General features: G+C 48.8%; 4 protein-coding genes across 9 annotated transcripts; 1 reads left to right on the top strand and 3 right to left on the bottom strand.

Moving 5' to 3' along the window:
- Positions 1–30: 30 nt before the first annotated feature.
- Positions 31–8,725, bottom strand: lamb3 (laminin subunit beta 3). Its single transcript, XM_085923122.1, has 22 exons — positions 8,695–8,725; positions 8,048–8,205; positions 6,049–6,163; positions 5,743–5,816; positions 5,471–5,662; positions 5,266–5,329; positions 5,009–5,178; positions 4,807–4,927; positions 4,547–4,735; positions 4,321–4,476; positions 4,053–4,246; positions 3,859–3,955; positions 3,368–3,737; positions 3,023–3,183; positions 2,505–2,716; positions 2,209–2,415; positions 1,938–2,082; positions 1,566–1,773; positions 1,323–1,464; positions 1,068–1,244; positions 821–986; positions 31–661 (listed from the first exon to the last, which is right to left on the bottom strand). The coding sequence occupies exons 1-22, from the start codon at positions 8,717–8,719 to the stop codon at positions 522–524; spliced, it is 3,483 nt and encodes a 1,160-aa protein (XP_085779248.1). The 5' UTR covers positions 8,720–8,725; the 3' UTR covers positions 31–521.
- A 1,722-nt stretch (positions 8,726–10,447) lies between these two features.
- On the top strand, positions 10,448–11,429 carry g0s2 (G0/G1 switch 2). The gene is made up of 2 exons (XM_085923121.1): positions 10,448–10,544; positions 10,847–11,429. The coding sequence occupies exons 1-2, from the start codon at positions 10,515–10,517 to the stop codon at positions 11,234–11,236; spliced, it is 420 nt and encodes a 139-aa protein (XP_085779247.1). The 5' UTR covers positions 10,448–10,514; the 3' UTR covers positions 11,237–11,429.
- A 2,089-nt stretch (positions 11,430–13,518) lies between these two features.
- ldlrad2 (low density lipoprotein receptor class A domain containing 2) lies at positions 13,519–16,469 on the bottom strand. The gene is made up of 5 exons (XM_085923833.1): positions 16,379–16,469; positions 14,714–15,166; positions 14,343–14,492; positions 14,070–14,216; positions 13,519–13,880 (listed from the first exon to the last, which is right to left on the bottom strand). Exons 1-5 carry the CDS (start codon positions 16,467–16,469, stop codon positions 13,519–13,521), a joined length of 1,203 nt encoding a protein of 400 aa, XP_085779959.1.
- A 486-nt stretch (positions 16,470–16,955) lies between these two features.
- Positions 16,956–22,719, bottom strand: atxn7l2a (ataxin 7-like 2a). 6 transcript variants are annotated; one of them, XM_085923096.1, is made up of 12 exons: positions 21,808–22,719; positions 21,569–21,690; positions 21,417–21,484; positions 20,349–20,417; positions 19,916–20,252; positions 19,559–19,839; positions 19,343–19,425; positions 18,915–19,129; positions 18,506–18,674; positions 18,314–18,435; positions 17,320–18,244; positions 16,956–17,219 (listed from the first exon to the last, which is right to left on the bottom strand). In XM_085923096.1, the coding sequence occupies exons 2-12, from the start codon at positions 21,571–21,573 to the stop codon at positions 17,202–17,204; spliced, it is 2,292 nt and encodes a 763-aa protein (XP_085779222.1). In that variant the 5' UTR covers positions 21,574–21,690; positions 21,808–22,719; the 3' UTR covers positions 16,956–17,201. The 6 variants fall into 6 exon arrangements, with proteins under 6 accessions (XP_085779222.1, XP_085779224.1, XP_085779223.1 ...); XM_085923098.1 differs by having other exon boundaries at positions 21,569–21,639; XM_085923097.1 differs by having other exon boundaries at positions 21,569–22,719.
- Positions 22,720–22,915: the final 196 nt, after the last annotated feature.

Genomic DNA, 22,915 nt, shown 5'->3' with positions numbered 1-22,915 from the left:
TTCAGATCCCGTTCATCTACCACTGAAGTCTTTGAAGAAGCACAAGTAAAGCGTTTATTAAATAGGATGGGTTCTGCACCGATAACAAAACATACAATAAATAATAGTACAGGGTGTCCCAAAAAAATGACATCATTTGTCCTTTTCGTAATCGCCTGTCCTAGGTCCACGAAATGAAATAAGCGTAAGGCAACATATTCAAAGGGCTTTATGAATGTGCAATGGATGATGACGACCACATTCAATGCTTTGAAAAAGACCTGCCACTTAGTTTTCCACAATTTTTCGAAAGAATTGAATTAGCGACATCAATTCAAATTAGGCAAATGTGATACTGATCCGTTTTGTGTTGACCTTTGTCATGACAAATGAACGCACTGACATCCTCACTAAGTGCTAAGCAAAGGTGGCTCTTAACATTGATAAGTCGCTGCTCCATCCGTCCGTCCATCCAAGAGGATCAAGGAGGAAGGAGTTTTGCTACTGTCCTGCGGCATGGCGTGAAAGAAGCTACCGGTCGCTCAGCCCTGGCAGACACTCAAATCGTGGGCTTTCTTTTGAAGTTGGGTCACCAGGTTTTGAAGCTTGTCATCAAGTCCCTCAAGCTTTTTGGACTTTTGAAGAATCTCGTCCTGCAATTGCTTCAGAGAATCGGCTTTTCCTGCGGAGCGATAACAAAGGCGTCGTTGCTTTGGAGAGACTTGACACATCATCACCATCATTTGACTCATTTTCTTCCAATGTAGCTTGAATAAATAAATCATCCACTCTGTTTGGCAAATATTGGCAGCTAAGCAGACCTCAAGCTCACAAGGGTTACCTTGGAGAGCATCCAACATGGCGCCAGTGGTATTGGCCAGATTGCCAGCATCTTCCCTCAGCTTTGAAAGCTGTTCGGCCCCCGGGCCTTTGTCTCCAGGAAGCCCTCCGGCGGCGGCGACCTTATCTTTAAGGCGATCAAACTCTTCCTGCGCTGACAACAGCTCCTGGGAAACCGAAGCAAACCGTCACGAATGCCACTGTAGTCCTTCCTACGTATCTATCCCGTGACTTGCGAGGAGGCTAACCTTATCCGCAGCATCTGCCTCATCCCCAGCTCGGTCCGCAGTTTCCTGCGCATCCTCGGCCATTTTGGATGCATTCTGCAGCAGCTTTTGAAGTTCATTCAGTTGAGGTTGGATTGGCTGAATCACCGCTGACACATCATCCAGCGTCTTCTCTGCCGGTTTCAGTTGATTTTTGGCCTGGATCAAATCAATCGCAAGCATTTCTGCAAATGTCCTCTCCATCAGTACTGAAAATGATTCGGAAGAGGGCCCCACCTCGGTCAGGGTTCTATTCAAGTTGTCGATGGAATCCATACTGTTCTGCAATCTGTCCTCCATGTCGGCGAGGGAGTCCTCCACAGAGTCAAAGCCCGCCAGCAGCTCGTCCACGTCATCTTTCACCCCTTGGGCCATGTCCCTGTCAAGATGGCACTTTGAGAAAAAGCTCGCCTTTCTCCACAGGCAAGTCCAATTTCACTCTACAATCGGAAGAACCAAATCTATCTCGCGAGCTCTCACCTGGTATCTTGGGCTTCCTGTAACAGTTTTCTGGCTGCATCCAGCTGTGGCTCTGACTCGTCTAATATGGACGTACTGTCTGGTAGGTTGGCGGCAAGATTTTTCAGTTCATCCAGCTTTTTCTTGAGAGAAGCCAGGCTCAAAGGCAGCTTGGTTTTCAGGATCGAGTCACTCACGTCCTGAATGTGGGTCAGGTTGGTGGACGGGTCTGAAGCAAGAGCGACAAGACAAGTTGGAAGCGGAACAAAACATCCAGCTCGGTACTTGCAAAGTATGATCCGATCCACACGCTTGCTCTGAATAAAGCAAGCTAACGTGACGATATTGAATCCATTTTGCCGAAATGCAAACACTCCAAATCAAAATACGTGCCTGACAGGAAATCTTTAAGATCTTTCACCACATCCTTTGCCTCTTGTAAGTCATCTTCCAGGTCATTTCTGGCCTGCCTAATCGTATTGGACAGATTGTCTGCTGACTGTCTCATGTCATTGGTGTTATCTTGGGTGTCTTGGAGCTGTGGAAACAAAAGAATACAAAAGTGTGTCTGGATACTACACGAGGTACGTTAATATACCATCCACCCGTCTATCCGTCTGTCTATCCGTCCGTTGGTCCCTCGGTCCCTCCCTCCATTTCGTACCTTCTCTGCAGCTTCTGTAATCTTGTTGCTGAGATTTTCCAGCCGGTCTTTCACATCCTTCACATCGGCATCGGCCCTCTTGCCCAAAGGCAGGGCGCCGACGCACGTGGAGCCTTTTTGACATGGCAAAGACTCTTCCGGTGGACACAAATCTTCACCCTCGCACACGAGCGGGGTACAGGGCTCAGACCGAACACTGCCACATACCTGATCAAACAATCATGGCAAACAACATCAGTGACTTGAAAGAGGTCACATAAGTCAATAAAAACGTCGCTGGCTGGCCTAGTTAGTACCTTTTTAGCAACAGGAGTGAGGTCCGGGCCGGACGCCATGCTCTGATTGAGTTTGTTGAGATTTCTGGTATTGTTTGGATATTCTTTTTCCTGCAAATCTAAAGTGTCTTCCCTGAAATCAGCTGATTCCTTCAGCGTTGTTTTGCTTTCATCTACTTTCTTTGCGGCATCTGTGGAATCGTCGTAGGCGTTTTTGATGGTAGAGAAATCTCCTGCATGAAAGGAAAACTCAACATGAGTAGGCTGTTGGTGTACATATGCATCTGTGCCAATATATATATATATATATATATATATATATATATATATATATTAATATATATATATATATATATATATATTAATATATATATATATATATATATATTAATATATATATATATATATATATATATATATATATATATATATATATATATATATATATATATATATATATATATATATATATATATATATATATATTTATTTATTTATTTATTTATTTATTTATTTATTTATTTTTTTCCATCATTGACCTGAGTTGCCGGGAGTGATTGTGTTTGTTAGGGTTTCTTTCTTGATGTTGTAGTCCCCGTTCAGGCTGTCCAGAAGGCCTTGAAGTTTGTCAAGCTCTTTGCTCGGGTCAGGTTTTGATTCCAAAGGAGAGAGGTCATTTTTTACCTTGTCCACTCGGTCCCTGCGAAGCAAACGTGAGTGAGCCGAATGCTTCCTATTCATCCATGCGGCGTTAGTAATGCCCCTGGATGCTGTGCTTGTGAGCTTGCATCTGATTGCTGGGTCAGAGCAACCCAAACAATTCCATCAAAAATGGATTGCACGTCTTAGCATGAGATTTTTGCCATATCATGTAAATAAAACACCTTAATTTGTCGATTTGGGACAGAGCGTCATCAATCTGTTTTGCCGAGCTGGGAGGAAGGGCGACGGAGTTCCGAATGAAATTCAGACGAGTTTCCAGGACTCGAATGCGGGGCCCTAAAGTTCCCAGGTCACCGGAGCCTCCCGGACGAGGCGGCACTTTCAAGGTGAAGCCTTCCACTGCTAAACGGAGGGCCTTTTGCTGCGCATCCATGGTGAAGAAGCAAGAAGGACACATCTTGCAGTCGGGAAAATTGTCACAGCGTCCCCTCATGCACGAGTCGCATCGAGTCCCCGTGACGCCCGGACGGCACAGGCAGCTTCCCGTCTGCTTGTTACAAATTTGGGTACCTTGGGCGTCACACTGACAAGCTGGCAAAAGCAGATTCGGTCGATGGATCAATGATAGGTGATGGATGAGCAATCAGACCCAATCTTTGATGTGCCTCTTTCACAAAAAGAGAACACGCCGATATCTTGAAATATGACTCACGCTTGCAGCCAATGAGAGGATCACCAAATGTGTTGTCTGGGCAACCAGTACATGTACGGCCAGCAAAGCCTGGCCTACATTGGCACTGGCCTGTCAACTACAAGGAAGGAAAAAAAAAAAACAACAACAACTGAAATATTGACCGAATCCATTTTTTGTTGCTAAAAGTGCACAGTCGTACTCGGGGCTCCCACCTGGTCACAGGTATCGCTGAAGGACTTGGTGGGGTCACACCTGCAAAGTTCACAGCTCTGGAACTGCGGCGATTTCCAGTAGCCTCTGGCACACGCTTCACAAGCCAGACCGTGAAAGTGTGGTCGGCAGGGACACTGGCCGGTGACTGGATCGCAAATATCTGAAAGTGAGCCCTGTGCAAAACAGGAACATTCTGGAGAGCAGAAAGATTGAATGAATTCCGCGAAATAACAAAGCTCACGAGACGGAAGAAGGCGCTTGACTCACTTGAGCAACCCAGAGGATTGGATGCAGAAAGGCCATAATAGCCTCTCTTGCAGCGCTCGCAGCGTGGCCCTTCGACATTGCTTTTGCACCGACACAGGCCCGTGTTGTCATCGCAGCGTCCCCCGTCGGGCGTCCCTTCGGCATTGCAGACGCAACCTGGCGCCAATGAGGACAAGAGCTCCAAAATGTAGCCAGATTCCTGATGCTGCCTTTCCCCCCTACTTACGGATACAAGCATCAGGACGGTCCATCTGGCTGTTGGGATTGGGCTGGTAGCCAGGGACGCACTGGTCACACTTTGGTCCCGTGGTGTGATGCAAACATCCTTCGCACACACCTCCGCTCCTCCGCCCACTGGCTTCATACAAAGCTGGGTCGAAGCGACAGCGCTGGGCGTGGTTGTTGCATTCGCAGCCTGAGGCGGACGCAAAGACAATTGGACAAATGCTACTTCCTTGACCTATTTCTCCCACAGTTTTGTCTTACGTCTGCAGGTGTGAGGGTTGCCCTCCTCCGCTGGTCTCCAGGGTAGATCATTGTAGAGATCGTCACAGCGCTCGCAGTTGACGCCGGCGGTGTTGTGCTGGCAGTCACACTGCGGGCTCACCTAGGGTCCGTCCGTCGCTTTGGTTATTTGTGCGTTTCTTTCGGAAGGGTGCGCACTCGGAGCGATAGTGAGCCAGCAAACCTTATTGACGGCCTCCAGCAGACAGTGACTGGCGTGGCCGTGACACATGCAGTTGCCCATCACTTTCATCTCCTTCACGGCGAAAAACCTACTGAGAGCTCTGCCCGGTTGACGTGGCACGTCGCCCAACTCTGCCATGGTGACCCTCAGGTCCGTCAAGCCCGTCACCTCTGATGGACCACCAGACAAAAGTCCGTCGGAAATCTGCCGGCCGGCCAGTGAGGATCCCAAAAACAAAAGACAAACAACCTACTAACCTTTCATCTTTGGGCTGCTGGGATCTGGGATATAGGGATAGTGCTGCAACGGACTGAACTCAATCTGAAAAAGACAAGACTCGTGTCACAATGCTGCAATAGCATCAAATATTGACCATTTTCATTTCTCAAGTGTTCCAATCATCTGGAGAAACTCTGCGTGCTGCTTTTGGGAGTATCACAAATGGACTTGGTCCTTCCTTACTTTGTGATCTTGGTATGGGTTGGCTCCAGTAGGGGGCAGACTATAACAGTATGCCTGATACTCAGTCACGGGAGTGGCCGTAGGGACCCCTGGAAAAGATCGCTGGCAATCTGCAGCAAAGTAGATGGCAGGCTGCCACGTCCTGCCGTTATCCATCGACTTCTCCACGACCAGGGCGTTGGGACGAGGGCCCTGAATGAACAAAAGCAGAATCGAATCAAATATCATCCATTATTCCGGGGAGGGGAGATACGGTGCTTATTTTCACACACCTTGAAATCAAGGACCAGCTTGTCAAGCTTGAATAGATTGTCGAGGTCCAAATGAAATGTTACTGGAGACACCTCTAAAGGGAAAACAGTCACATGAGAGCGTATCGTTATGGAAATGATACATCTTTGACATGCGTTGACCTTTCAATGATGACAAATTGTATTTTTTCCAAAACAACAGGTCGACATTGATCACGTTTTGGAGCGAGTTAGGGCAACAAGTTCCTCACGTGAACTGTGCCTTGTGTCATCGAGTAAGTATCTTGTGTCATTTCGATTCCGAAAATGTGCTACGTCTTTGCCGACCTTTCTTGGACTGCCACCATCTCTCCGGCCCGGCAGTGGAGAGGACTTCTGGGACAGTGTGGGACAGTGGTCCGTTTGGATTTCTCGAGTCACACGGGCAGCACTTCATCTTCCTCTGAGCAAGAAAAAAAAACAAAAAACAACTCAATTATAGTCAGTACTTCAAGGCTTTCCGTGCACACAAGAACATGGGCAAGTAATTGATCGATCAATTGGTGGGGTCCTCAGGATGACAAAATACTTGAATGAGGATAAGGCAAGACGATAACTTCATTTCTTGCGAGAATCAAATGTTGAGACGGAAACACAGACAACTTTCTGTGGCCAAATGAGCGGGGGGGGGGGGGGGGGGGGGGGGGGATTCGTGCATCGACATGCCCGGATGAGCGCAGAGCAGATCAGAGCAGAGCAGCACAGCCGCAAACACGCTAGACTAGACTTGCGCTGGCTGTTCCGTTGAGAATGCAATGAACCAATGACGTCGTCAAGGGTTGAGAATCGCAGGTTGTCCTGCACCATATTATTTTCAAATATCATTTGAAAGTCTTTCAGGTATATTTCTATGTATTCATAGAAAAGATTTGCATGTTTGCATCCTGTAATCAAGTTCCTTTCTACAGTGTCGCATGATCAAATGAATAACAAAGTATTTGTGGTGACATCCCAGTGGCTGCTGTTGCCTGATAAGTCAATATTTGGAAGCTCTGTCCTGGAAGACAGACTAGGGAAAAGTTCCCAACCAGTTGTTCATTGTTCCAACGTCACCCAAGTTCATCATGCGTACGTGTCTCAGGTCACACGCAGCATTACAAATGAGTTTTGTCTGGTCAAATCCAGTATGAGTTCATATTGCTCAAATCCAACATGAGTTTGTTGTCTTGCAAAGTTAGTGTGTTGCTGTTGCCATGATGATGATGAAGAAATGTAAATATGTGGCGCTGGTTCCATTTGTAATAGTGTCAAAGGTGCTGCATTCACTCCTTCAGCATGGCACTGATTAGTCTAAACATTGTTGATCTTTATTGCTCGCCTTAGTTGAAGGTGTCAAGTGACATGGAAGTCTCTGTCTGGTCAAAGTCACCGAGGCAAAGAAATAAAATATGCAGTCACCTCGAAAGAGGAGGAGACGACACGCCTATGACGCTTAGCGTTCCCTCGGGCAGATTGGAAAGGCTGCGTGCAGAACGTCAGGAATGAGGCTAAAACATCATCTCGGCAAAACCCAAACCAAATGGTCATTCAACATTTGTGAAAGTGTCAACGTGCCCTTCCTTCTGTGTTGACAGAAGAACTTCAAGCAAATTCAGTCAAAAGCCAATTTCAATGGCTGTGCTGCGCCAACATTTGAAATAGGCCTCGGCAAACATGCCTTCACATTTTTCAGGGACTTTTTTCCAAATATTAGGCCTCCTCGTACAATGTTTCTAGACCGTGCTGAGTCTGCAAATGATCTGCAGACTGTTCATGAGATGAACAATGTTGGATAAAGGGCGCAGTTGCAACATGACCATCTGGCAGGCCAATCAGACTGACTGACTGACTGACTGACTGACTAAAAGGCCATCGGGCAGTCCAGCCAAAAGCACCCACCACGGACCTCGTGCGTGCGTGCGTGCGTGCGTGCGTGCGGGCGTGCGTGCGTGTCCATGTTCACCATGACCTCTGCCTCATTTGCTCTCTTGTGTTGAAATCGCCCGTTGGAAAGACGCAAAAGTGTGATCTGCCGCTACCTACTCACATGATAAGCTCTTTTCTGTCATGTGATGAATTACTCTCAAAAAAGCATGTCTTGTAGACAGGTCACCAAGGCTGGACTGCATTTTTTGGTTTCTTAGCAAAAATGGCTTGTTGGTTATTGGTGACAGCTGTTTGCAGATTTGCAGATTGTCTCAATTCATATCATCGACAGTGCGGATTTATCTTTGACATCATGAACAGCAGTCGAAATGTCGAAAAAAAAAAGGAAAGGACGTTTCATTGGAATGGGAGCAGTTCATACCTGTTGGTACGGTGTGCAGAAGACTTCGGGGCCACTCAGCCCGCACGTTGAGGAGGCACGGAGCCGATCGGCTCGGCCCACCAGTAGGTCGCTGCTGCGCGGGTAACAAGCTCCTCCAGAGCAGTCGGTCTGGGCGTGAGATACCGCCGCTGCCACGGCTGGGGGGGAGCACATTGTTACATTATTGGTACTTGTAAGATCTGACCCCTGTCTTTCTGTCTGTCTGTCTGTCTGTCTGTCTGTCTGTCTGTCTGTCTGTCAGTCAGTCAGTCAGCAAAAACATTGGAATACATTTTCGTTACATTGGGATTTTTTTTTATCTCTGTCAGTCTGTCTTTCAATCAAGCGAGTGATTGGACAAGATTGATTCTTGAAGTTTCTTTCGTGTGTTCTTTTGAAAATAATATGCCTTGTGCGAATGCTAAAGCAAGCCCAAAGAAACTCTCTCAACATGTGCCATCATGACAGAAAGCATTCTTTCCTTGTGGTATGGTATGTGTGGTATTTTAGCCACCACTGGAAAGACTCCATTTGTTTATGGACAGAAACAGCAGATTTACGTCTGGTACCGGAGAAGAGTGAAGGCGAAAGATGAGAAGAAGAAGAAGAAGAAGAAGAAGAAAAAACCCCCAAAACAAGCCTCTTACCTGTCAGTAGTAAAAGTAGCGCCATTTTCTGATCTACGCATGAGAAGGGCAAGTCAACGTATTAGCTTGACGGACGGCAAAGCATTTCAATGAAGATTTGAATCTGAGCGTCACCTTGTCGTCGATGCCCACCCACCAGCGACCGGGTGCTCGTGGCGCTGCCTTGCTGCACTTATACCAAGCCCAGACACACCTGGACAATATGATAGTGTGTCAGAGTCACACCCTTCAGCGCCACTCCTTTCTCTCCATGAATCAATGCACACACACACACACACGACTCATAAAGATGAGTGCCAATGTAGGACAATTACACAAAATGAAGATCATGTCAAAATGATATGTAGTCAGTACATGTTCCAAAACATAGGATCTGATGAGCGCATGACACTTTTTATTTTTAGGAAATCAAAACAAGAAAACTATCCATCCATCTGAAGCAAATACCTATAGAATCCAAAATGAAAGGAAAATCAAGTCAATAACAAAAGAAATGACAACTAAATCCCTAACTACAATGAAATATGAGTTGATACAGTGATCTTTTTTTTTTCAATGGTACTATTTGTTTTTCCTGTCACTTTTATTTGCTTTTGATTTTCGTTCCTCCATATTGATGTCTCCACACAAAAAGGAAGGAGTAAAAGTCTCTTGACTGTAACAACACATGTGAACCGCAGACAAAACAAGTGGCCTGAGGACTGGCTTGTGTGCAAAGGTAGCCACGGGGCCCAATTGAACACACGCGTAGAATTCCCCACACATGCTGGCACAGGGTGTGTCTTGTGATTCAACCAGTGCGCGCACACAGAGAGAGACAGAGAGAGAGAGAGAGAGAGAGAGAGAGACTACACGTCCAAGACAAGTACCGTCATGCCTTCTGCCATTCTGTGGAAGTGTTGCAGCAACTTGGTGTTTTTTATCTCTTTTAACGCCGGCTGGCTGGCTGGCTGGCTGGCTGGCTGGCTGGCTGGCTGGCTGGCTGGCTGGCTGGCTGGCTGGCTGGCTGGCTGGCTGGCTGGCTGGCTGACTGACTGGCTGACTGGCCGGCTGACTGGCCGACTGGCCGGCTGACTGTCTGGCCGGCCGGGGCCACTTAGCCACTCACTCAAATCGTCTGTCCAGTAACAGTATGTCAAGTTCTGGATGACCACATTCTTCTCAAATGAATGATTCAGATAGCGCATGTGGACATTTTATTGTTAGTCATCTTCTGACACACGTTTGTTTGCTGTCTGTGTTTATGTGCGAGCGCTGTACAATTCCACTCCAGCGGGGTGACGCAACCGTTCCTCTCATTCCTCATCTGTTCATGTTATTTACGATATGAAGAGAGGAAACGCAAATGCTCCCTTTCTGTGCATGTTATTTATTATGTGAAGAGAAGAAAAGCAAATCCTCTCACTCCCTTTCTGTGGATGAGTGTTATTTATATCAAGTCCACAAAGCACCATCTTGTAGAGACAAGTCAGGAAATGAGCTCAAGCACGTTTGATATTTTCAACTGTTGTTCCTTCCAAAATACTTACAAACTTCAATCATGGCTAGGTGGAGCAGAAAGTCAAGCGGCATGTTTGTGAAATCTTGTCACTGGTTACTAAGGTACACACTGTTCAGAAAGAAAGCAAGAAAGAGCGCATTTGCTGCCCACAGTGCTTGCGCTTGCGCAACGGGAGACGTGACATTTGGTTCAAGGAGCACCGCGGTACCAGCGGCCCAGGACCTGCACAACCCTGCCACCTCATGAATATGGAGCAAGTGGCAAGTGGGTGGAGACACTTTGGATATAAACCATCACCGGAAGCAGACTACAATTCTGGATGAAGATGAGCCTCTCGACAACAGCTCAAGTAAGTTTCTTTTAACACGGCTCCAAAAACCTTTGCCTGACGCAGCTGTTGACTACGGGGGAGTTGTATTGCACAATTCTTCAAAAGGTCTGGACTAAACACACAATTTGAACGAGCGTAAACCTCCACAATTCGTTTCTTTCTGTACTGTACTTTGTTTTGATTTCGAGCGACTTGAAACAAAAAAAAAATCTTTTCAAACAATCCACCATCATCTTGGGTAAATAATATCACCTGGTCAAAAGGGTCATCGATTCATCACAATTAGCCCACAATATTGAATTGATGATCTTTTCTTTCAGATCAAAACACTGCCTCCAGCCAATTCTCGGCCATCGGCTGAAGAGCCAGTGGAAATGGAAAGCACGCGCGAGTTGATGGTCTTCGCCAAGGAGATGCTCGGCCAAAAGCCCAGTCGACATCTGCTCAAGGTCTACCTGATAGGCTCCCTGTTTGCACTCGCGGGGACTGTCATCGGACTGCTCGAGACGGCGTCCCGGCCCTTCTCTTCGGGAGAGCCCTCAGAGATGCTCCTCGGGTTGGCCGAGGAGCCGCAGCCCGTGGCCTCCGTGACGCCCCAGGTGCGGGCCAAAAAGGAAGAGCGTGAGCAGGACACCGTCCGGAGCGTGACTTTTACCGAGCTCCAAGGTCAAAGAACTTTGGCCAATCGGCCACACGCTTCAAGAAGTTAACACTCGACATTGCTTGAACACGTGAATGAAAAGAGCAAAGGAGTTTCAAGTGCTCTTTTTATACTCAACTGTGACTGTTCATCTATACACCTTTTTCTTTCTTGCACAAGCACTTTTCATGTCAAGACTGCGATGGTTATTAGGAGCAGTACTATTCGACAGTACAGTATTGTTGTCGTTTGGAAAGGTCAACTGCAATTGTTGTAGTCATATAGCTCCCCCTAGTGGCAGAATGAAAGCAGCCCAAATACGTACTTGCAATGTTTTGGTACATCAATAAAGTAGATTTGATATTTGGAAGTCTAATAGAGTACGTAAAAAAAAAAAAAGAGGTTGTTGTAAAACAAGCCATTCACTCAGCCATCTAGCGGCTAGTGCAGGGCCTGCGTGGCTGCGTGGCTGCCTGCCTGCCTGCCTGCCTGCCTGCCTGCCTGCGTGGCTGCCTGCCTGCCTGCCTGCCTGCCTGCCTGCCTGCCTGCCTGCCTGCCTGCCTGCCTGCCTGCCTGCCTGCCTGCCTGCCTGCCTGCCTGCCTGCCTGCCTGCCTGCCTGCCTGCCTGCCTGCCTGGCTGCGTGGCTGCTTGCCTGCGTTGCTGCTGCCTGCGTGCCTGCTGCCTGCCTGCGTGGCTGCCTTCCTGCTGCCTTCCTGCGTGGCTGCTTGCCTGCCTGGCTGCCTTTTATGCTCGATTTGCCACTTACCAGATGACTTTTGAGAGACACTCTTATTGCTATTTCACCATAAAATCTACAATGGGCTCCAAATGTTAACACCCCAAAAACTCAACTTGATCATTTATCACGCGCGTGAGCAATCACGCAATCACGCACGCACACAACACAGACACACACACACTCTCTGAAGTAGGCATTTTTATTTCTTTCCTCAAGCTGGGTTACAGCGCTTTAAGTGTCTCGCAAAAGATCAGTAAAGTCATTAATGCTCCCACAGTCTGGCTCTCAAGCACAAACATGAACCCACAAGCTGTACACTATACCACTTTAACAGGGGTCAAAGGGTCAGCTATAGAAAGACGAATCAAAGAGACAATGGGATGAGGGAATTTTTTTTTTTTGCTCAACAAGGATTTATTTACTCTAAAAGGTTCTTAGTGTATACCAAAGTCAACATTGTGGACTCCTCCTTGCCAAAGCCTGAGTCAAACAAGCTTTGTCTGACTCACTGAGAACAACAGAGAGTGCTGTAAAGGTGAGATAACGTCAATGTTTTTTAGCCAATTACAAATACTGAGCCAGCAGCGTCATGAAATGACTCGCTGTCGGGAAAACCTTTGCATCACGACAGGAAGAACATTCATATCGGCTGGCTGGCTGGGAATGAAAGCCTCACCACAGCGGCCTGGATACATGTATGCGTGGTGTCCAATTTTCACCACAGTCCCCTAATGTCGCAACATTCTTCTTTTAGCGTAGACAGAGACATGCCACAATTGTTTAGCAAAGGTCCTTCTCACTACTTAGCATTACGTTACCATTTGAACTTTTTTTTCAGAGTAAAGAACGCGTAGATCAAGTTAATGACAAAAACATTCAAATGGAGTGTTGACCTTATCTTGAGTGACACACAGGCACAACTTTATGTGCGTGACTCATGTATATTATACGTTGATGCACATATTTTGTACACTTGGGCCGATAAAAAAAAAGGCCACTGGTGTGGTGCTGCCTGGCAACGCGGGGAGCTTAGAAACACTAGATTTCTGCTTTAGGCCTACGGCCTTGAGTCGTACTCAAAATCTCGAAAAGACTACTGTGGGTTGTGTGTGATGTCGTCACACAACACACACACACACCGTGGTGGCTGCTGGAACAAACCTTATTGAGCTACTCCATCTGGAGTCCGTGACAAAGAGGACACATGAATCCGATCTATCTGGGCAATACACACATCTTTTGTTTAAGGAAGGAAGACAGTTAGTTCCCAGGTGCTCTTGTCAATGTACATCTAGGAGCAAGAATGAGGTCACAGTTTCTACGTACAACATAAAATTCAACTGATAAGATGTTCTGCGAGGTTTTAGAGAGAAAACTCCAACCCGTGACAAGCGAAACATACTGCAATCCGAGACAAGTCGACACCCTGCTTTTCAGAGTCGCATCATTGTAGATCACAAAACACCGGTTGTCCTGTAGTCAAATGCTTTCAACTATTTTCGATGAGCTCCAAAAAAAAAAAAAAAAGCTCGATGGGAGTCAAAGTCCATGGTGAGGAATTCTTGCTCAATATTCTTCACACTGGTCAAACAGACCGGTGGGTGCTCTTTGCTTAAAGCCCGGCGGCGGCAGAAAGCCTTTCGTCGGCGGTGGCGGCGGCAGAAAGCCTTTCGTCGGCGGCGGCGGAAAGCCTTTCGGCGGCGGCGGCGGAAAGCCTTTCGTCGGGGACGAGCACGCGGTTGGGCGCGGGCTGTGGGCTGACCTTTGCCAGACGCTGCTCCTTGCTGGAAGCGCAGCTGTTGACGCAGAGTTGGCAAGAGGCGCACGGTGAGTTGCAGCGTGAGGAAAAGCGGAAAATACTTATGCGCCACAGGAACCAGCCGGGAGACCAACAGCACCAGCAGAGCGCTGCCGATCCCACCAGCACACCCACGATCATGTAAAGTACCCACAAGGACACAGAGGCAGGAGAGTCTGCAAAACAATTGATGGGAGAGTAGGAATCGACACGACCGCTAACTTTCAACAAATGACCATCATTTCAGAGAAAGAAAGAAAGAAAGAAAGAAAGAAAGAAAGAAAGAAAGAAAGAAAGAAAGAAAGAAAGAAAGAAAGAAAGAAAGAAAGAAAGAAAAGGAAAACAAAAAGTTGGCTTTGACTTACCCGAAACGGACTCAGAACTAGGAGTGCTGTGTGGAATTCCACAGTTGAAGTGTGTTGGCACTGTGGGGGGGGGATTGACAAAAGATGGAGGTGGCGGCGGCGTTGCTATTGCTGTTGCTGGCTGCTCTGCTGGTACAAGCTGACCTGCTGACAAAGGAAGGAAGCAAGGACACAAGCAAAATGTCCCGATTTATAAACGCTCCATAGATAAGCTGCTCCGGGCTGTAAGATTCAAAGACACAAATGAATGTTGTGTCATTCAACCCCACTGACCTTGGCACCCTGCGGTTAGATTTTCTTCCAGGTCGCTCCCATCCCCGCAGTTGTCGATGCCCTCGTCGTCGCACACCAGACTGAGTGGGATACACTTTCCGTTCCCGCAAGCAAAGTAAGGCTCACTGCTGCACAAAGAATGGTTGAAACCTGAGGAGGAAGAGTGAGCGGCAAGCAAGTCTCCATCAAAGACCATCTACGTAGAGGGGCAGGCAAAACATTCATCAACGGTGCTGTGTGTGGCGCCTTCCGTTGCGGCTCCTCGCTCACTCCACTTTCTTGTCCTCAAAGGAATGCCCATTCCCATTGAGATGCAAATGCGCTCCCAAATTGTGTCCAAAGTGTGGTGTGCAAATGCGCCTTGCCTTTACCAAGTCTGAAGGAGGTGAAGTCGCCCACAAAGTCCACTCTGGGCTGAGTACCACGAGTGACCAGTCGCAGGGTCAGGTAGTTGCCCGTGGAGAGCACCGGCCGCGGCGGACTCTTGCCGCAAAGGGGAGGTCCGAGAGGAGGCGAGCTCCTGTCCCGTCCGTCGTAAAACTGAAGGAAGGAGCCCGCGTGACAGGGATCCCCCCCTGAGCTTTCCCCAGAGGTGGGCTCCAGCGCTAGCAGGGGGGCCGGGCTCAGAGGGGCAACTCGCAACAAACTGTAAACAAGGAAAAAGCGAAAGTGGAACTGGACCTTGTCCTTCGGGGAGCTGCCTTGCATGGTCAGATGGCAGTCGGTCCCCATCGTGACAAAGTAGTACTTTTTAGATTCTTGGTGGGAGTTGATGATCATGCCGTCGCCCCGGATGGTCTGACCGCAGAAATCCACCACGTTCACTGAGGAGACGTTAGCATTGCTTTGACAAACATTTGCAACACTCAAAAAGCTTGGGTCAAGTCCGCCAACCCTCTACGAATGAAGCATACTCCATATATGATTGTACCAATGACGTTAGCGTTTGTATTATTGCTGGTGGTGGTGTTATTCAAACCGGGCGTGCGAGAGGGGAGGGGGGAAAAAAAAAAAAAAAAAAAAAAAAAAACGATTTTTTTTCCGAACAGCTGACCTTTGTCAAATAAATCGTACATTTTGTGAATGAATATCATTTGGGAGACAAACGCATCGTTAAAATAACACAAGTATTTCCGTGCTTAGTGGTTGGAAAAAGCGGATGGATGGCACTAGTTCACATCAAGATGTGAGACTTTTCTATTTCTTATTTAGCTGTAATAAACTTGAATTGACGGTGGCGTTACTTCATGGGAACAGGATAGCTAGATCCGGCTTTGGCAGCAGGCAGCCTCATTTCAGCCGCCCCGCCATCAGCCGAGGCCAAATAATGAGAACAATCGCCCGTGGAGTTTATTAGCTCTGTTTCCAGGGGAAACCATCAGCTCCTCCTACAATGACCTCCAGGAATGTCTCAAAGCCCATCGTCAGTCGGTCGGTTGGGATGGAGGGAAATGCTCAGTCCCTCCACTCGACAGAGCTTTTTGAAAACGAGATTGGCATAAGCCACAATTCATTTGATGCACGCCCGCATACACACACGCACACACACATGTGGGGCGGGGCACTCAGGCTGCTTGTTTGCCAAACACTAAAGGGAAATGAGGTAACATCATTCAAGATTAGCTCGCACACGCACTATTGAAAAGCCTCCACACAATTTGGGTTAGAATAGCAGAAAATGCATGCAAAAAATATGGGAAGCTCTCCTGTCTTATATTTTGTCATGAACTATTAGTATTGACAAATGAAAGAGCCACATTTCTATCGCTACGTCGTATGAGCCAGCTTTCGCATATGTCTAAAAATAGAACTTGGATAAACGGGGGTTTGCGCAAAATTGAGAGAAATAAGTCCATGACTTCACAACGGTCTCATTAGACTTCTTTTTTTCAAATTTGAGGTCCAGTAGCCAACTTTCTTGGTCTTCCAGTCAAGTTAGACGTATAGTCAAAGCATTACGACTGTTAGTTAAGCAATCAAGTGAAAGCAGCACGTTACACACGTGTCCTTTGTACTTTGGAGCGTGGAGAGCTAACCTGTATCGATGGTTGCTGACCCGTGGAGACTCAAAAAGCAGAGTAAGAGCGTGACCAGGCGCCCACGGCACACGTCGGCGGGAATCTCCATCCTTCCGTCAGTGAGGACACAGTCACAGAGAGGCGCATATCAGCGCCATTGTCGGTCGCTCCGACAATGCCCACGCTGGGCCATGGTGGAAACGCAGATCTTCCCACCTCGCCTGCCCCCACCCACGGTCCCTGACATCTCCACGACGACAGACAACCAATCAGCTGTCAAGGCAGCAGAGTTGAACAAAAAGTCCAAAGAAAGCGCAAATGATGTACGTTGGAAGTGTAATATTGCTAAGCAGAGTTGAACAAAAAGTCCAAAGAAAGCGCAAATGATGTACGTTGGAAGTGTAACATTGCTAACCTCAATTGGGTGGGCCTGACTGCAGACAAAAGCAGCAGGATCAATTCCAAAGCTTGGAACTCCTATGGAGGGAGCCTCTATTGGCCGCTTCACACGCACGCTTGCTGCAAAATCAAGCAGAGTTTTGAAGGTACACGACTGCATTTCATTTGAATAAAAGAGAAAAGCCAGAAAATCGATGTATAAAGGAGATCTTTAATTTTTTTTTTTTTTTAGAAACCAACATATTTCATTTAGCAGCATAACTGGATGATTTTGAGGTATTTCAAGTCCATAGCCATCCATCCATTCCAAATGTTCCTTCCTTTCAAACAGCACCATGAACACAGCGTGCACGTGCTCAGGCACAATCCAGCTAGCTGGCCGTCGTCCGTCTGGGATAGAGTCGAGCTGGCTCCCTCTTGTGGCTCGTCAAGGCAGGCACAATTAATGGTGCACTTTTGGCTGCGGCGGGAGGGACGAGAAAAAACAACTCCTTCGTGAGCAACAGCCCATTTCGTAGCACGGGCGTGTTTGCGCTTACGGCCTGGGAGTGACAACTCACCTTCTGTGTGGCCAGCTTCTTCTCCAGGCCACCAGCCAGGCCGGAGACCGGAGTCTTGCTTTCCTTCCACGGGTAGAAGTTGGAGCGAGGAGAAGAGGAGGCGGGAGGGGACAAGGAGGAGGACGAGGAGGAAGGCGGCACGCCCGGGCGCTGCGCTGAGGGCGACTGATCCTCCAGGCCCTTGCGTTTTTTCATGAAACCCTGGTGCTCCGACGCCCGCCCGCCGCCCCCTTGACCGAGCGGCCCCGAGTCCCCCACTGTATTCCGACAGTAGGAGGTTTTCACGGAGGAAGTCTCCGAATGAGTCCGTCTGTAGGTCCAGACTGTCTTTGCGGCTGCCGAGTGCGAGTCCGCCGGAGAGGGCTGGAGCCGGCCTTTGCTCCCGGGCGACGGCGAACCGTTGGTCTGTCCGTGGAGAAGAGGTGAGAGAATAGGGGCTTTGGAGGAGGACGGCGCGGCGGCAACGGGAGAAGCGGCGATGGAGGGCGGGCGGCCCCGATCCTGGAGGCTAACGCAGTTCCTGTTGGGGCCCGAATGCTCCCCGTCCTGGGATGGGGCTTTTCTTTTGCGGACGGCGGCGGCGGCGGCCACCGCGTCCTCTCGCAGCTTGCTCATCTGCTTGTTAGGACGCCCGACCGGATTCTTGGGCCGCCCCGGAGCGGCGTGATGCGCAGCCACCGTCAGATTACCCGGAGACGCTAGGTGAGCGGCTCCCGCGCCGCCCCCGCAACCCGCAGAGTTCTCGGACGTGGCGCGTCTTCCCAGCAGCAGACGAGTGAACGACGAGGAGGTTTTGAGCCCGGGGAACTTGGTACGAGCGGCTGATGGGACTTTACAATGCAAGAGCGAGGAAGTGGGAGACGACGAGGGGACGATCTTGGGCGAGGGGGTCGGACACGGATGGCCGCTGGCTTGAGGTATTTTCCTGGATTCCAAAAGACGCATTTCTCAGTGTCCGAATGTGCGGTTGAAAGACCAGTTGACTTTGACTTACTTCCAAAGATGGGCGCTGATGTGCTGCTCCAGCATGCTACTAAAAGCCGACCTCAGGTGGTGAAGCCTTCTGTCAAAGGCGTAGATGCCGTGGCCCAAAACCACGCTGCCAAAGGAGCACATCTGGGGGAGAGCGGACGCATTATCGTCCTTTTATCTCGACTCAATATCAACATGCAGTTGTAATGCTCACTGCTATTGGTCTTGGGTGCGTCGCAGAAGATGGCAAATCAACAGGGTCCTCTGTTCCTTCCGCCTCACTTTCGTCGCTGGAAATTGTTCCGTGGACAAGAGGGCTCCCCTCATCTTGCGCTCGGCCGTCCTCCTCGGCGAGGCTGCTCTCCCAAACAGCTGTGGAGCGACTGGAAAGACAAAGGCGACCGCTTCGATGGCTACCACATTTGGACAATTCAGGAAAAAACAGACGCAGCATGTGTACGTAAACGGGCAACTTGGGTGGTGGACGTGAGCTCCAGATGCAAGTTCCTTCCTCACCATGCCATGCCATGCCACGCCACGCCACTGGGAGCAGTCCTTACGCTCAATTGCAGTTTGTATTGTATCATTTTGGAGATGTTTGATGTGGCTTGAGCAGCGCTAACCTGAAAGCCGGGAGGCTGGCCAAAGGTCTCCGACAGGGTGGAGCCCCCCCATCTTGTTCTGCGGGTGCCTCGGGGCTAGGGGAGCGTCCGCAGAAGGAACCTCCCTCCGCTGATTGTGCGCCCTTGTCGCGAACCTTTGTCTTGAGTTCCGCCACTAACTGGTCGAAATTCTTACTGCGACCCGGCACCTTCCTACGCTGATGGATGGAATGGATCTGAAGAATAGGAAACACAGAGCGAGCTCATTTTCAACATCGGCCTGAAAAACGTCATAGGGGTCGGGTCGGTCGGCAGCCCTACACCTTTGGCGCCTCTCGAGGTCAAACGTCTCAACACTTGCTGCTACGCAAAATGTATGCGGTGATCACAAACAAGAGAGTTTTGCGTTGTCTGGCTCAAAAGTCCAAATGTGAATGTTTGGAGCTTACATTGCATGTCAGAAGGCGAGTGCAGACTTTTTTCCTGTCCGGATCAAGGACACCGCAGTGTTTGTCCAAGTCACACTCTCTTTCTAGAAGCACAGAGAAGCATTGGCACTCAAAGCAACTTGGAACACATTTCATCGTCACATTGAGAATGACAAAGTCCGAGATGAGCACGGAGCTTCCGAAAGCTATCTTCCTTACATGATGGCCAGCACTTACTGGAGGCGACTTTGTTGTATGGCCTGGGAATACGGTGGTGGCTCGCTGGGGAAGAATCCTTTCTTTGGGAGGGTGAAGGCCTACCAGGCGGGGTGCCTCCGTGCGGCCACGGGGGGTCTCTGATGGATGAAGGTGGCGAGCTAATTGGAGAGTCCAGAGGCGGCGGCTGCTTGAACACTGATGAATCTGTGTGGCCGCTGCCGCCGCTGCTGCCGCTGCTGCAGCTACTACTGCTGCTGCTGCAGTTGCAGTTGTGGGAGGATTTTTCCAGTGGGGAATGTCTGTTGATGACAGATAAGCAAGCCAGCATTACAATATTCCTCCACAGAAATCCCAAAACATTCCATTTGCAATTACCTGGCTCCATCCTTTGTGTTTTTGGCAGGTCTGTGCTGAGGTGGCGTGGGAGGGGCTTGTAGGGCTGCTCTTACTGATCCGCCGCCTTGGCCTCCTCGACCATCCCACGCTGAAGCGGGAATGGAATTGGTCCCCTGAGAAGGAGAATGGCCGTGATGGGGCCTCTGCTGGGACTGAGGGGTCGGCGAACGTATTCGGGCGTAAAGTTTGGCCAGAGGACCGTGTCGCCTCTCGCAGTGCTTCTCAAACGCTTGTGGTTTCACTACTTGAGCACAGTGGCTACACACCACGAGGTAGAAGTCGTCGTAGCCGGGGTACAGGCCGAAGATCGACATGTCTGTTCGAAGAACAAAAAAGACCTTCCGTTTAACACGTCAAACAACAACTACAAACTCATTTTAAGGTTTTTCAAAAGAACCTATGCAAGCCTTACCCTCCTTGCTGAGTGACATTGCCTCTGCAGCCTTTTTGCCATTTTTACTGCACTCATCCACATCAGCCCCTAAAAAAAACCCACACGAATATTTTCAAGATGCTCCATCACCATGTGAGGTTGCACAGTCAATTACTGCAAAACAAGTAGTACTAGAAATGATCAACATTTATGCCCAAACAAAGTTGAGCAAACGGGTGCACAGGTCACTGAATGAAATGTGTCTAGTACAATGTTCAAGTGTGCTTCGATGAATGTGTCTAGCCCGACTTTATTGGTGAGTTGTAAGCAGACTTGCAACTGGATGGATGCCAAACAATGGCTGAGCGCAAAATACTGAAAGCTGCCGACTAGTTTGGAAAAGAACGGGGGCACAAACATGGCCAACGTCGGTACATTGGACGTGGACACAGAAATCGGGTCAATTAACCGAATAAGACGGGAAGTGGCGTTTGGATAGAGCAAAGGTTGGCTGGGCCAGCATTTACATGGTGGCAGCAGCAGCAGCAGAAGCAGCAGCAGAAGAAGCAGCAGCAGCAGCAGCAGCAGCAGCAGCAGCAGCAGACTCCTCCTCTGTCACCCACCCGGGGTCGGTCGGTCAGTCAGTGTCTACGCTGAGGATCATCCAGCCTCGAGCTGGCATGCTAACGCTAAGCAGGCGGTCAAGCATTTGGATGGCAAGCTAGCCTAGCTTTTGACGGAAAGAAGTTACATGCGGGCGGGCATAGCCATACTACTAGCTCCATTCTGCCCCGATGCTGCCCGGTTCGGTGTGTTCAAAACTGGCAACAGTCGACAAGCCCTAGTTCCACGAGCCCCAACACCACAATCCAAACGACAATGGGCGCTATTGTGAGTTGGGCTGGCTGGTGATTTTTTGTCGTGCCAACTCCTATGCAGATGGAGCTAGTGGAGAGCAACATGTTACCCATCCAGCGCTAGGACCCGGCAGGGTCTTTGTTTGGGTAACATGGCTAGCTGTGCCCTAGGTTTTTACGAAAATAAACCCTGGCTTTTGGATGAAACGTATTTGTAACAGTCAGTCGTGGCGTCGTGACGCTCTCTTACCATGAGGTGCTGTCACCCCGGCCCATTCGCTCCAAGCAGTCCAGCTTTGACCCACGAAATCATCGAGGCTAGGCACCCGCCGATCAAGCGCAGCCATTACTTTCCCTGCGCGTTCACGCACCGCCATCATCACTGCGCGGCAAACCACTTACGTCATAAGTCGCGCTCACGTCTCGTCCCGTCCCCGTCTCGACCTGGAAGTTGCCGTGGCGCGGGTGGACGCCTTCAAGGATACGGAAAACCACCACAGGGACAGCGTCAACGATGAATCCAACTTTATACGGATTTTAGAAAGACAACGACACGACTTGAAGTTCCCGGAATGGTTCTTGTCCCGCCCGAGTCTAGTGCTGGATCCACCTTGTAAGGAGAATGATTGAAAGTGACCTACCTGGTTAAGACGTTGTCTTGTCTGGACCGTGCTTGAACATAAGCGTCAATCCAACACGAATGGAACTCAAAGTTGAATGAACGATCAGATTCCTCTCAATCACTAATTGGGTACATTTTACTCCACGGAAGGGGACGATGGGTAAAAGTATTCAATCAGCATATTGAATACTACATTACCAAGCAGTCAAAATCAAACCCTTAAAAATGTCCTTTCATTTCTGATCAAGACAATTGTTACACAATCATTTGTATGTAAAACAAGAAGGCAATTAGCCAGTATCTATGAATTTGATAGACCCTTGTAATAAGTAGACAGGGTTCACATATTAGACGATTGCTTGAAGTCAGCAGGATGGCATAGAAGGCACAGTACGCAAACAACCCTTCTTTTCCATAGGGAAAACGCAAACAGAAAAGCAGTTCAAAACATTGCCATGAGTGATTGGCAGTGCCACGCACTCCAAATATTCCACCGCAGCTTTGGGTGGAAACATGGGAGCTTGATCCTGCAGGGTACAAGCTGAAAACTGGGGTCTTTGAACAGGTTTTGCTCATATTACTGTCCGAAAAGTACGACGGGTCTGGCAGAAACAACATGAAAAGAACAACTACGAATGGGGAAAAGGGTAGCACCTGCGGATCTCACTCGTTCCCACTTGTCTTTCAATTGACTCAACTTTGAAGGCCGCGCGTGTTTGTCGTCTTCTCCGTAGAGTTCGTTCAAGGTTGCGCATTTTTGGCAAATGTCGCCAGACGTTTTACTGGTTGCAAAGGAATTTTGACACAGCTCAATTTGTACGCCGCAAAAGAAATGTTTCAAAGCACTTGAAGCAACCCTAACGACGTGAATGGAACCTTTGCCGTTTCTGAAAACATCCGCAATTGCTGAGTGGGGTAGGGGATAAGGAAGGATGAGCAGCTCCCAAAGCGTTTCGGAAATTCAAGATGGATTCTGTCAGTGGTTTGAATGTACAGCCGGTGTGATGCGGTGCAGTGCGGTCACTGTTTTCTGGTTAAAAAGCAATGTCACTCTTTAGGACAAAGCATTATTACCGTTTTGGCTTTGCACAGTAACTTTAAATGCTACATTACATTATTGGTTGGCA

Source organism: Syngnathus leptorhynchus, chromosome 11 (genome assembly GCF_054491065.1).
Source record: "Syngnathus leptorhynchus isolate UIUO chromosome 11, UIUO_Slep, whole genome shotgun sequence".
Lineage (NCBI taxonomy): Eukaryota > Metazoa > Chordata > Actinopteri > Syngnathiformes > Syngnathidae > Syngnathus > Syngnathus leptorhynchus.
Note: the sequence above shows the minus strand (reverse complement) of the source record. Positions and strands in the feature narration are given on the sequence as shown.

Coding starts and splice junctions, on each gene's coding strand:
- lamb3 (XM_085923122.1), bottom strand. CDS start 8,719: ATGGCGCTACTTTTACTACTGACAG. Junction 4,477..4,546: donor CCGTCCTGATGCTTGTATCC/GTAAGTAGGGGG, acceptor CATTGGCGCCAG/GTTGCGTCTGCAATGCCGAA. Junction 3,956..4,052: donor TCAGCGATACCTGTGACCAG/GTGGGAGCCCCG, acceptor CCTTCCTTGTAG/TTGACAGGCCAGTGCCAATG.
- g0s2 (XM_085923121.1), top strand. CDS start 10,515: ATGAAGATGAGCCTCTCGACAACAGCTCAA. Junction 10,545..10,846: donor GCCTCTCGACAACAGCTCAA/GTAAGTTTCTTT, acceptor CTTTTCTTTCAG/ATCAAAACACTGCCTCCAGC.
- ldlrad2 (XM_085923833.1), bottom strand. CDS start 16,469: ATGGAGATTCCCGCCGACGTGTGCCGTGGGCGCCTGGTCACGCTCTTA. Junction 15,167..16,378: donor GTCAGCAACCATCGATACAG/GTTAGCTCTCCA, acceptor ACGTCTCCTCAG/TGAACGTGGTGGATTTCTGC. Junction 14,217..14,342: donor TCTAACCGCAGGGTGCCAAG/GTCAGTGGGGTT, acceptor TTCCTTTGTCAG/CAGGTCAGCTTGTACCAGCA.
- atxn7l2a (XM_085923095.1), bottom strand. CDS start 21,546: ATGATGGCGGTGCGTGAACGCGCAGGGAAAGTAATGGCTGCGCTTGAT. Junction 18,675..18,914: donor GCCAGCCTCCCGGCTTTCAG/GTTAGCGCTGCT, acceptor TTGTCTTTCCAG/TCGCTCCACAGCTGTTTGGG. Junction 18,436..18,505: donor CGCACCCAAGACCAATAGCA/GTGAGCATTACA, acceptor GCTCTCCCCCAG/ATGTGCTCCTTTGGCAGCGT.